This window comes from Coregonus clupeaformis, chromosome 8 (assembly GCF_020615455.1).
Source record: "Coregonus clupeaformis isolate EN_2021a chromosome 8, ASM2061545v1, whole genome shotgun sequence".
NCBI classification, from domain to species: Eukaryota; Metazoa; Chordata; class Actinopteri; order Salmoniformes; family Salmonidae; genus Coregonus; species Coregonus clupeaformis.
The window spans coordinates 15616565-15629826 of record NC_059199.1 but is presented as its reverse complement, the minus strand read 5'-3'; the positions used below and the strand labels follow the sequence as shown (position 1 = coordinate 15629826).

Genomic DNA, 13262 nt, shown 5'->3' with positions numbered 1-13262 from the left:
GTGAGTGGAAAATCTATTTAGGGCAGTCATAACACCACAGAGAGCTGTGAAACAAGATACAGCTAAAATAAGACACTTTGACAGGCTAAAACACCAGCATTAGATACATATTTACAGTTATTATGCAGCCAACCATCTTCTTTACATTGAGCATAGGCTTGATATGGTTGTTGCACACTGAATATGTGGGTTAAAGCGTTGTAGAAATGTAAGGACAGAGAAAAATATGAATGAAAATCAAACAATACCTCTATATGAAAGCAGTTGAATGTTTTATTTGTTCAAAATTGAACAACAGTATCAATGTTAAAAGGAGCTTGACAAAATACAAGTAATTGTACCTTACAATGAAAAAGCCACAGTCATACATGCATACAGTGTAGAACACAATAAATCAATGCAAGTTATTAAAGAGGAAAGGTTGACATTTCAGTCCATGTTTTGGCGTCTCAACCCAGAGTACACAGTGTCTCTCTCCATAGCGCTCCTTTGTCTCCCGGCCTTCGGTTTCTGGTGGATGACGTTCAGAGCGGCGTAATGGAGAGTATCAGGCTCTTGATCCTGAGAGGAATAGCAAAAATGAAAATCAAAATATTTGGTAGCAGGTGGTTAGTGGTTAAGAGCGTTGTGCCAGTAACCGAAAGGTCGCTGGTTCTAATCCCCGAGCCGACTAGGTGAAAAAATATAAATATATAATAATAATATCTGTCGGTGCCCTTGAGCAAGGCACTTAACCCTAATTGCTACTGTAAGTCGCTCTGGATAAGAGTGTCTGCTAAATGACTAAAAAAAAATGTTAAAATGTTTTTTAAAAAATATTAGTCTAAGTATTGTAGTATAGTGAAACAACCCTTCTAATAAAATGCATATTTTCATATTTTGATTGAAGGAAAAACCCATTGATTCAGCAACAGCTAAAAAAGTGTTAGGTCAGGTTACCTGGTTATCATGACTGGGGACTGCAGGAGCACTTGGCTGAGGGTGCGTTCCTTTTAATCAAACACAATAATCAATATAATCATCATCATCATCATCATCATACAACGAAGAGCCTTTATGACCAACTTTGACCAAAACATGTAAAATAATGTAACTGTACCAACAATTGATAAGCATACTGTATAATGCACAATAATATTGCTTACCTGTGCACTTACTCATCTTGTAAAAAACACAAGTAAGGACAATGATGAGGATGACACACAGACCCAACGCTACGCCCAGGAAGTACATGAAAGGAAGATGGTCCTCCTTACAACCATCTGTGAAATATCAAATAGGAATAGAGACACTGAGACACTGAGGGATAAAGCCGTGACAATGTTTAAGACACCAACAAGACTCGGCCTGATCTGAGAGTCATACTTTCTTCTCTCAGATACAAAGATATCTGAAGGATATAGAAAAACAAAGATATCTGAAGGATATAGGAAAGCAAAGATATCTCAATGATATAAAAAAACTGAAGTATCTGAATGATATAGAAAAACTAAGGTATTTGAATGATACCTTGCCTGCAACCTAAATAACATTGATTATATAGATTATAATATAACTGAATGTCAGAAGTATCATTTACCGTGAATGTCCAGCTTGGTCCCGTTCCCAAACAGTATCACTCCACATGAGGCCACAGCACAGTAGTAAGTCCCAGCATCAGAGAGGCTGAGGTTCCTCTTGGGGAGGTTGTAGACACAGCTCTGTGTGGGAGACCCAGTCTCAGAGCTCTTCTCACACTGATCACTCCTGTCTCCATGGGTGTAAATGATTCCTGGATGGGATTCTCCTGAGCCATGTCTGAACCAATAGACACTGTGTTGTCCTACACAGGTCTCAATGTGTATTGTACAGTTCAGAGTCACAGAGTCTCCTGGCTGGACTGACTCAAACACTGGCTGCTGGAGCACAGACATGCTGTTGGACTCTGAACCTGAAGAGAGTTAAAACTAAAGTAAAACTAAGTGGGTGAAAAATATGAAAAGCCATGTATTCATCACAAGCATTTGATGAAGCAGTTGTAGGAACATATCAACATACAGGGCCACACAATTTGAAATTGAAGAAGCAAATGTTCAGTTACCTTTGACAATTAAAACAGTTCCCTCTCCAAATGCTCATAGATGGCTGTAATGGAACAATAGTATGTAGCTGAGTCCCCTGGCTCTGTCTTGGATATGGTCAAGTTATAGCTGTAGTCTCCTCTCCTCACACCCAAACGTTTGGTCTCAGTAAATTCCTTGATAAAGTTGTTGGAATAATAATTATCTTGGCCAACATAAAGAGATGATGCCATGTGGAGGGGTTTCTGTCCAACACTCTGCTTGAACCAATCCAACCTGCTCACTGACTTATCTGGACAAAGGCAAGTGAGAGTCACGGTGCCTCCCAGCTCAGTAACCATCACAGGGGTTGGTTGGATTACGTTTGGTTTGGTAAAAGCACAAACTGTCAAAGCAAACAAACAAAATGGATCAAAGACAAAGACATGGATAAACCATTTCTACCCATTACAGACAGAACATCCAGTTCACTTATCATATTCAAACTACATACTACAAATGATTAAAAAAGGAACTCAATTCAAACGTCTTACACTTACCCAAGTTGATGTAAAACAAAAATACCTCTCTATTCCTCATTGTAACCTTAGTCACTTCTGCACTGTGTAGTGTGTGGGTCTGACAGTGGAACACTTTATATGCACCTTATATATGATGCCACTTTACATGTATCCGTCATACAGTAGGAGGGAACACTGAAACAAGAGATTTTATTGGCTGAATACAATCTTAGAAGTGTGTTCTCTGGCTTACCATAGTTTGAGCTTCCCGGGAATTGCTTTTTTAAGAAGACATTATAAATCAAGTCAGAGTTACTGGATCAAGGCAATCAAATATTGGCTTGATATGGTTGCTTCTTTTTTGAGAGAAATGAAACATTTACTGAAATGATTTCTCTTTTGATGTTTGGACAGTAAACAGTGAAGAATCTCTAGTGCTGCTAGTAACGTTGAATAATATATATTTTTGTTGGCCAAATTTCAAACCTTTGTTTGTTACCAATACCCAGTGGTGGAAAAAGTACCCAATTGTCATACTTGAGTAAAAGTAAAGCTACCTTAATAGAAAATGCCTCAAGTAAAAGTGAAAGTACCCAGTAAAATACTACTTGAGTATAAGTCTAAAAGTATTTGGTTTTGTATATACTTAAGTATCAAAAGTAGAAATAATTACAAATTCCTTATATTAAGCAAACCAGACAGCACATTTTCTTGTTTTTTAAATTTACGACTAGCCAGGGGCACGCTCCAACACTCAGATATCATTTACAAACAAAGTGTGTGTTTAGGGATTCCGCCAGATCAGAGGCAGTAGGGATGACCAGGGATGTTCTCTTGATAAGTGTGTGAATTAGACCATTTTCCTGTCCTGCTAAGCATTCAAAATGTAACAAGTACTTTGGGTGTCAGGGAAAATGTATGAAGTAAACAGTACATCATTTTCTTTAGGAATGTAGTGAAGTAAAAGTTGTAAAAAATATCAATAGTAAAGTAAAGTACAGATACCCATAAAAACTACTTAAGTAGTACTTTTCAAGTAATTTAGTTACAGTGCATTCGGAAAGTATTCAGACCCGTTTACTTTTCACATTTTGTTACGTTACAGCCTTATTCTAAAATGGATTACATAATTCCCCCTCCCATCAATCTACACACAGTACCCCATAATGACAGAGCGAAAATTCAGACCCTTTACTCAGTACTTAGTTGAAGCAACGTTGGCAGCAACTAAAGCCTCAAGTCTTCTTGGGTATGATGCTACAAGCTTGGCACACCTGTTTTTGGGGAGTTTCTCCCATTCTTCTCTGCAGATCCTCTCAAGCTCTGTCGGTTGGATGGGGAGCGTCGCTGCACAGCTATTTTCATGTCTCTCCAGAGATTTTAGATCAGGTTCAAGTCCGGGCTCTGGCTGGGCCACTCAAGGACATTCAGAGACTTGTCCCAAAGCCTCCTGCTTTGTCTTGGCTGTGTGATTAGGGTCGTTGTCCTGTTGGAAGGTGAACCTTTGCCCCAGTCTGAGGTCCTGAGCGCTCTGGAGCTCTGTCAGAGTGACCATCGGGTTCTTGGTCACCTCCCAGACCAAGGCCCTTCCCCCCCGATTCCTCAGTTTGGCCACGCGGCCAGCTCTAGGAAGAGTCTTGGTGGTTCCAAACTTCTACCATTTAAGAATGATGGAGGCCACTGTATTCTTGGGGACCTTCAATGCTGCAAACATTTTTTGGTACCCTTCCCCAGATCTGTGTCTCGACACAATCCTGTCTCGGAGCTCTACGGACAATTCCTTCGATCTCATGGCTTGGTTTTTGCTCTGACATGCACTGTCAACTGTGAGACCTTATATAGACAGGTGTGTGTCTTTCCAAATCATGTCCAATCAATTGTATTTACCACAGGTGGACTCCAATCAAGTTGTAGAAACATCTCAAGGATGATCAATGGAAACAGGATGCACCTGAGCTCAATTTCGAGTCTCATAGCAAAGGGTCTGAATACGTATGTAAATAAGGTATTTCTGTTTTTTTATTTTTAATCAATTTGCAAACATTTCTAAAAACCTGTTTTTGCTTTGTCATTATGGAGTATTTTAGAATAAGGCTGTAATGTAACAAAATGTGGAAAAAGGGAAGGGGTCTGAATACTGTCACGCCCTGGCTCTGGGGACTCTAGTATGTTGAGCCAGGGTGTGAGTTTTCATGTGTGTTGGTTCTAGTTGTTGTATATCTATGTTGGCTAGGGTGGCTCCCAATCAGAGACGGCTGTAGCTCGTTGTCTCTGATTGGGAGTCATACTTAGGTAGCCGTTAGGCATTCATTCATTGTGGTTTCTTGTTCGTGTTGGACCATTGACTGTCACGTCATCGTTTTGTTGTTTTTGATCGTGTGATCATTATATAAATAAATATGTTCGCATTCAACGCTGCGCCTTGGTCCTCCTCTGTTCCCGACGAACGTGACAGAAGAAACCACCAAGACTGGACCAAGCAGCGTGTCCAGGAGCCATCGCCAGGGAGATCTCTAGCAGATCTCCTTCGCCTCCTCGACTGGGTCAAGCCGGGTGAGGAGGAGAAGGGCTTGACATGGAGGCAGAAGGGCGAAAGGCTGGCGAGGGACATGGAGACCTGGTCCACGGGTAGGAGAGACGGCCAGAAAATTTTTAGGGGGGGCTAACGCCGTGGACGATGGGCCAGCAGGAGACCGCGGCAGAGCGGCCCAGCGGGTTGGCAGAGGAGGCCGCCCGGTTACGGGGGCCACTGGTCGAAGAGGGGATGGAAGGTGTAGAGGCACAGCGAGAGGTACTGGGGTGTGTTACCAGTCCGGTCCGGCCCATTCCAGATCCCTGCGTAGGACCAGTGGTGTGTGTCCCCAGTACGGTCCGGCCTGTTCCTGCTCCCCGCACCAGGCCAATGGTGCGTTTCGTCAGCCCGGCTCGGCCCGTTCCTGCTCCCTGCACCAAGTCAGTGGTGCGTTTCGTCAGCCCGGCTCGGCCCGTTCCTGCTCCCCGCACCAAGTCAGTGGTGCGCTTCGTCAGCCCGGCTCGGCCCGTTCCTGCTCCCGCACCAAGTCAGGGGTGCTTTGTCGTCAGCCGGCTCGGGCCGTTCCTGCTCCCCCACACCAAGCAAGTGGTGCAGCCCGTCAGCCCGGCTCGGGCCGTTCCTGCTCCCCAAACCAAGCCAGTGGTGTGCGTCGTCAGTCCAGCACAGCCCGTGCCTGTTCCACTGGTGCCTGGTTCAGCACGGGTCAGCTGCTTCACGCCGGAGCTAGAGCAATCCGCTCCACCAGTGTGCAGTCCAGCTCCGGTCAGCAGGGCCAGACCGGACCAGGGGTACTTTGGGGGGTTAGAGAGCGAGTGGGGATCATGCCCGGAGCTGGATCCGCCGCCAAGGCGGAGTGCCCACCCGGTCCCTCCCCTGTGGTATTTGGTTGGCGCGGTCGGAGTCCGCGCCTTTAGGGGGGGGTACTGTCACGCCCTGGCTCTGGGGACTCTAGTATGTTGAGCCAGGGTGTGAGTTTTCATGTGTGTTGGTTCTAGTTGTTGTATATCTATGTTGGCTAGGGTGGCTCCCAATCAGAGACGGCTGTAGCTCGTTGTCTCTGATTGGGAGTCATACTTAGGTAGCCGTTAGGCATTCATTCATTGTGGTTTCTTGTTCGTGTTGGACCATTGACTGTCACGTCATCGTTTTGTTGTTTTTGATCGTGTGATCATTATATAAATAAATATGTTCGCATTCAACGCTGCGCCTTGGTCCTCCTCTGTTCCCGACGAACGTGACAGAAGAAACCACCAAGACTGGACCAAGCAGCGTGTCCAGGAGCCATCGCCAGGGGAGATCTCTAGCAGATCTCCTTCGCCTCCTCGACTGGGTCAAGCCGGGTGAGGAGGAGAAGGGCTTGACATGGAGGCAGAAGGGCGAAAGGCTGGCGAGGGACATGGAGACCTGGTCCACGGGTAGGAGAGACGGCCAGAAAATTTTTAGGGGGGGCTAACGCCGTGGACGATGGGCCAGCAGGAGACCGCGGCAGAGCGGCCCAGCGGGTTGGCAGAGGAGGCCGCCCGGTTACGGGGGCCACTGGTCGAAGAGGGGATGGAAGGTGTAGAGGCACGGCGAGAGGTACTGGGGTGTGTTACCAGTCCGGTCCGGCCCATTCCAGATCCCTGCGTAGGACCAGTGGTGTGTGTCCCCAGTACGGTCCGGCCTGTTCCTGCTCCCCGCACCAGGCCAATGGTGCGTTTCGTCAGCCCGGCTCGGCCCGTTCCTGCTCCCCGCACCAAGTCAGTGGTGCGTTTCGTCAGCCCGGCTCGGCCCGTTCCTGCTCCCCGCACCAAGTCAGTGGTGCGCTTCGTCAGCCTGGCTCGGCCCATCCCTGCTCCCCGCACCAAGTCAGTGGTGCGTTTCGTCAGCCCGGTTCGGCCCGCTCCTGCTCCCCGCACTAAGTCAGGGGTGCGTTTCGTCAGCCCGGCTCGGGCCGTTCCTGCTCCCCACACCAAGCCAGTGGTGCGCTTCGTCAGCCCGGCTCGGGCCGTTCCTGCTCCCCACACCAAGCCAGTGGTGTGCGTCGTCAGTCCAGCACAGCCCGTGCCTGTTCCACTGGTGCCTGGTTCAGCACGGGTCAGCTGCTTCACGCCGGAGCTAGAGCAATCCGCTCCACCAGTGTGCAGTCCAGCTCCGGTCAGCAGGGCCAGACCGGACCAGGGGTACTTTGGGGGGTTAGAGAGCGAGTGGGGATCATGCCCGGAGCCGGATCCGCCGCCAAGGCGGAGTGCCCACCCGGTCCCTCCCCTGTGGTATTTGGTTGGCGCGGTCGGAGTCCGCGCCTTTAGGGGGGGTACTGTCACGCCCTGGCTCTGGGGACTCTAGTATGTTGAGCCAGGGTGTGAGTTTTCATGTGTGTTGGTTCTAGTTGTTGTATATCTATGTTGGCTAGGGTGGCTCCCAATCAGAGACGGCTGTAGCTCGTTGTCTCTGATTGGGAGTCATACTTAGGTAGCCGTTAGGCATTCATTCATTGTGGTTTCGTGTTTGTGTTGGACCATTGACTGTCACGTCATCGTTTTGTTGTTTTTGATCGTGTGATCATTATATAAATAAATATGTTCGCATTCAACGCTGCGCCTTGGTCCTCCTCTGTTCCCGACGAGCGTGACAAATACATTCCGAATGCACTGCCAATACCTTCTTTTTTTCATGAAGGAAGAGTTCACAGAACTATTGAGATGACACTAAATCCTTAGCTGCACTTTGTCCTCTTGTTGAATGCTTTAGGGTTCTTAAACGTTTTCAACTCGAGACCCAAATGAGAAATTGACTGTCCTCCCGTGACCCAAATCGTCCTCCAACAATCAAAAGTAGGAATAAATAGTGTGTGATTATAGATGTATTCTCATAACTCAGGACCAATAGTTTAAGAAACCCTGCAAAGTTTAGGTCTGGTGTTTACCATCCAGATGAAGAGAGAGAGGTGTGAAAATAGGGTGTGCACTAGCCCCCCCAACTAACGATTAAATGCATCACCAACCACACAATCTGTTGACAGGTGGACTGGAAATCTGGCGTGTCATACTGAGAGAGAGAGAGAGAGAGAGAGAGGTACATTTCATCCCCCAGTGTTAGTTTATGAGATGCCCAGTGATGTTCACCTCAGCAGGTCTCCCTCTACACTGAGCTGCTCCTTCCTGTCACTCACAACACAGTAAGTGATGCATAACCTTACTGGCCCCTCCTCTACCTCAGACCCCAATCATATTATCCTTATAAGGTGCTTCTCAGAATAGGGGGATGTGATCAGTGCTCTTTATTTGTCTTTAGAAGTGATCAGTATAATGTAATTGTCAACTGCTGCGTACTTTGCCCCTCAGGGACACCCTATAATTATTTTATTTTTTATCACTAACACACACAACAGAGATTGATTGATTTACATGTCAATATATTTGATATAACTACACAGATACAATATAGCAAGATTTAAACTTGTACTCAAAGATATGTCATTTAATTTGTGGAATTTATTTCCTTTTTAATGCGTTTGAACCAATCAGTTGTGATGTGACAAGGTCACATCACAACTGATTGGTTCAAACGCATTAAAAAGGAAAATACTTGGTAAAAGACCAAGTCCATATTATGGCAAGAACAGCTCAAATAAGCAAAGAGAAACAACAGTCCATCATTACTTTAAGACACGAAGGTCAGTCAATACGGAACATTTCAAGAACTTTTAAAGTTTCTTCAAGTGCAGTCGCAAAAACCATCAAGCGCTATGATGAAACTGGCTCTCATGAGGACCGCCACAGGAATGGAAGACCCAGAGTTACCTCTGCTGCAGAGGATAAGTTCATTAGAGTTACCAGCCTCAGAAATTGCAGCCCAAATAAATGCTTCACAGAGTTCAAGTAACAGACACATCTCAACATCAACTGTTCAGAGGAGACTGTACGAATCAGGCCATGGTCAAATTGCTGCAAAGAAACCACTGTTAAAGGACACCAATAAGAAGAAGAGACCTGCTTGGCCAAGAAACATGAGCTATGGACGTTAGCCCAGTGGAAATGTGTAATTTGGTCTGGAGTCCAAATTTGAGATTTTTGGTTCCAACCGCCGTGTCTTTGTGAGACGGGGTATGGGTGAACAGAGGATCTCCACATGTGTATATCCCACCGTAAAGCATGGAGGAGGAGGTGTTATGGTGTGGGGGTGCTTTGCTGGTGACACTGTCTGTGATTTATTTAGAATTCAAGGCACACTTAACCAGCATGGCTACCAAAGCATTCTGCAGTGATACGCCATCCAATCTAGTTTGGGCTTAGTGGGACTATCATTTGTTTTTTAACAGGGCAATGACCCAAAACACACCTCCAGGCTGTGTAAGGTGTATTTGACCAAGAAGGAGAGTGATGGAGTGCTGCCTCAGATGACCTGGCCTCCACAATCCCCCGACCTCAACCCAATTGAGATGGTTTGGGATGAGTCGGACCGCAGAGTGAAGGAAAAGCAGCCAACAAGTGCTCAGCATATGTGGGAAGTCCTTCAAGAATGTTGGAAAGCATTCCAGGTGACGCTGGTTGAGAGAATGCCAAGAGTGTGCAAAGCTGTCATCAAGGCAAAGGGTGGCTATTTGAAGAATCTCAAATATAAAATATATTTTGATTTGTTTAACGCTTTTTTGGTTACTACATTATTCCATATGTGTTATTTCATAGTTTTGATGTCTTCACTATTATTCTACAAAGTAAATAAATAAATAAAAACTCTAGGTGTGTCCAAACTTTTGACTGGTACTGTAGGTGTTTGGGTTTGGTGGGGTTCATATATGTGTTTGGGTTTGGTGGGGTTCATAGATGACCACAAGGCTTCACCCTACAGATGGATTATACATGTTCAAACTAACTATCCACCAGCCCTAACCCTTAACCCCTAACCTAAGTCTAACCCTAGCCCTAACCTCAGCCCTAACCCTAACCCTATCCCTAACCCTAACCCTAACCCTAATCCTAACCCTAACCCTATCCTGACTGTTGATACAGCTACAAAGGTAGAAAGGTATTTTCAGAGACAGAAGTTTTTGCGAGAAGGGTGTAGCTGTAGTCCAATATGGTGACTGGAGAATGGCCGAGTGGGTGTGTGGAAAGGAGATGGTGTGTCAAAAGCTCTCTGCTATAGGTTAGACTGTTTTGATTGAGCTGTGTTTTTTTCTTCTTCAGTTTCTTACCACACAACTACCATACATTGAGCTCCATACCATGAGAGTTTGGACATCTGTTTTGAAGCCAAAGCATGACTCTGAGTCATATTTCATTGTTAGTTTTACACAAATAATTTAAAATGTTCAGTTATGAAACTGACATTTGTTTATTTGTTATTAAAAGTACTGGTGATGGGTGTAGTGTCACTCTGATATTGGCTACTACAGTAGGTACTACTTCTCCACGCCCGTTGCCGGACATTAGTGCTTGGCAAGCGGGAGCAAAGGGCAGTGTGTCCCGGTGTTGTTGCTGTTCATGCCCTCCCCCATTGAGTAGTAGACTGTATGTATGTATCAAGGTGACATCTAGATGGTTATCAATAATAGTTATTGTGTATGCTGCTATCCTACTTGAAATAAAATTATGTGATGGTAAAAACATGACCACGTTAGCTACCGCTGGCACACGACCATGATATAGCTCCTCAGTAAGAAGCACCTCAGGTCAGCAGGCACGATACAGCACCGGTGCACTGGTCACCGGCTTATCAACTCGTTATTCAGCCAAATCAGCCATGCAAAGCGGTCTTGAGTGGCAACAAATCTGCCCAATTAGCTGATTCGCTTTCCATACACCCACTCCTTCGACACACCCACTTGCCCATACACCAGTTACAGTTATGTACTCAAAGATATGTATTACATTTGTGGAATTGCTATTTCTCTATTACAATCAGTCTAACAGTCTTTTGACAGTTTTAATCTGAAGGTCAAGTATGGTTTGAAGTGACTGAAATGCATCAGAAAGGTATTTGGAAGTTCAGATGATAGGCAGTAATTTTGCATGATATTGTGTGTAGAAAACAACATCATCATTGATGATGTTCATTTTTCCCCAGTCTGATGTACATTTACGTCATTTAGCAGACGCTCTTATCCAGAGCAACTTACAGTTAGTGAATGCATACATGTTTTGTTTTTTTCATACTGTCCCCCCGTGGGAAACGAACCCACATCCCTGCTGGCCAAAACCTCCCCTACCTTGGACGACGCTGGACCAATTGTGCGCTGCCCATGGGTCTCCCGGTCACGGCCGGCTGCGACAGAGCCTGGACTCGAACCAGTCTCTCTAGTGGCACAGCTGGCACTGCGATGCAGTGCCTTAGACCACTGCGCCACTCTGGAATGCCTGGTCTTGTCCAGTCTATTCTGGCTTCTGGGAATTGTAGAGGTAAACAGAAGAAACATACATGTTCCTGAGAGTATTATCCTTCAGTAATGGGGTCATAATATTTTGTAGCTTAAACCATTCCAAAGATAGAGCCACATTTCTAGGAGGAAAACTGAAACCACTTTATTTATTACAACCGCATAAAGCGGCTCCCGGGGTTATTGACGAAAATCCGTTACTATGAACCAAACGCAAATGTTTTCATTTTATTTCAGAGTTTCTCTCTCGACCCTTTTTGAAAATCAGGTGACTCCATTTCAGGTGACCCCTAGTTTGGGAAATGCTTTACTAACCAATAATATCAGGTCATCACTGGCTCAAGCCTTGTAGTTCCTGTCACCTCACACTGTGGTTGATGCACTTGTCACCTTTCTAATGTCAGTTAAAAAACAAACTGCAGGAAATGGCCATTAGCTGACACCTATAGAGTACTATTTTCACACGTTTGAGTCAATATCTGATGCCGCAATATACTGCGGTTGAAGAGACCAATAACACACTGATTATTCATGACTTTATTAACTTCAGAGTTCACTGTTAGAAGCAGGACTGATGATACAGTAGGTTGTCCTCTTCCTTCTCTCTGCTGATCTCAGAACAGACAATCAGGCCTAGTGACCATCATTCCAGCCATGTAAGACAGCCAACCCCCTGCCTCTCACTCTAATCTGACAGACAGAATGACTAGTATACACCAGTGGTGTCGGTGCCGTTTAAAATGGGGGAGGATTATATTTTTTAATGAACATGGCCTTATTTCTATTAGAGCATATTGGATGACTGTCATTCATATTCCATTCAACCAGCTCAATGTAACATCGATAGGTTTAGGCTACTACATGATACTCTAATTTCCCCTATACCCATCATGAGGTTGCTACAACCTAGCCTATGAATGAAAGTTTACAACGTAGGTGCACAGGTCGAGATAATGTTTACTAATCAAGGTGACAGACAGTGACACATTCAATACCGACTTGCACACTCTTGCCTGCATCTAGCTGATCTAGGGTGTAATCATTAGTCAACAGTTGCAAACAAGAGTTTCTCATGGACGAATTCAGGTATGTTTATCCTTGTTTCGTTCCGTTTGCTTCCGTTTTTTTCAGTTGAATCAATGCAATGAATACACCCCTGATCAAACGCAAACACAGTTAACTTTCATAGAAGCCAAACAGGTTGTGGTATACATATAATTCCTTCTCCTATCTACCCGCTGTGATATACCCGGAAATATCACATTTACATAAGTATTCAGACCCTTTAGTCAGTACTTTGTTGAAGCACCTTTGGCAGCGATTACAGCCTCGAGTCTTCTTGGGTATGACGCTACAAGCTTGGCACACCTGTATTTGGGGAGTTTCTCCCATTCTTCTCCGCAGATCCTCCTAAGCTCTGTCAGGTTGGATGGGGAGCGTTGCTGCATAGCTATTCTCAGGTCTCTCCAGAGATGTTCGATCAGGTTCAAGTCCGGGCTCTGGCTGGGCCACTCAAGGACATTCAGAGACTTGTCCCGAAGCCACTCCTGCGTTGTCTTGGCTGTGTGCTTAGGGTCGTTGTCCTGTTGGAAGGTGAACCTTCGCCCCAGTCTGAGGTCCTGAGCGCTCTGGAGCAGGTTTTTACCAAGGATCTCTCTGTACTTTGCTCCGTTAATCTTTGCCTTGATCCTGATTGATATCCCAGTCCCTGCCACTGAAAAACATCTCCACAGCATGATGCTGCCACCACCATTCTTCACCTTAGGGATGGTGCCAGGTTTCCTCCAGACGTGACGCTTGGCATTCAGGCC

General features: G+C 45.5%; 1 protein-coding gene across 1 annotated transcript; it reads right to left on the bottom strand.

Moving 5' to 3' along the window:
- Positions 1–355: 355 nt before the first annotated feature.
- On the bottom strand, positions 356–2033 carry LOC121572579. Its single transcript, XM_045222328.1, has 4 exons — positions 1580–2033; positions 1146–1262; positions 940–989; positions 356–561 (listed from the first exon to the last, which is right to left on the bottom strand). The coding sequence occupies exons 1-4, from the start codon at positions 1911–1913 to the stop codon at positions 430–432; spliced, it is 633 nt and encodes a 210-aa protein (XP_045078263.1). The 5' UTR covers positions 1914–2033; the 3' UTR covers positions 356–429.
- Between the last annotated feature and the right edge of the window lie 11229 nt (positions 2034–13262).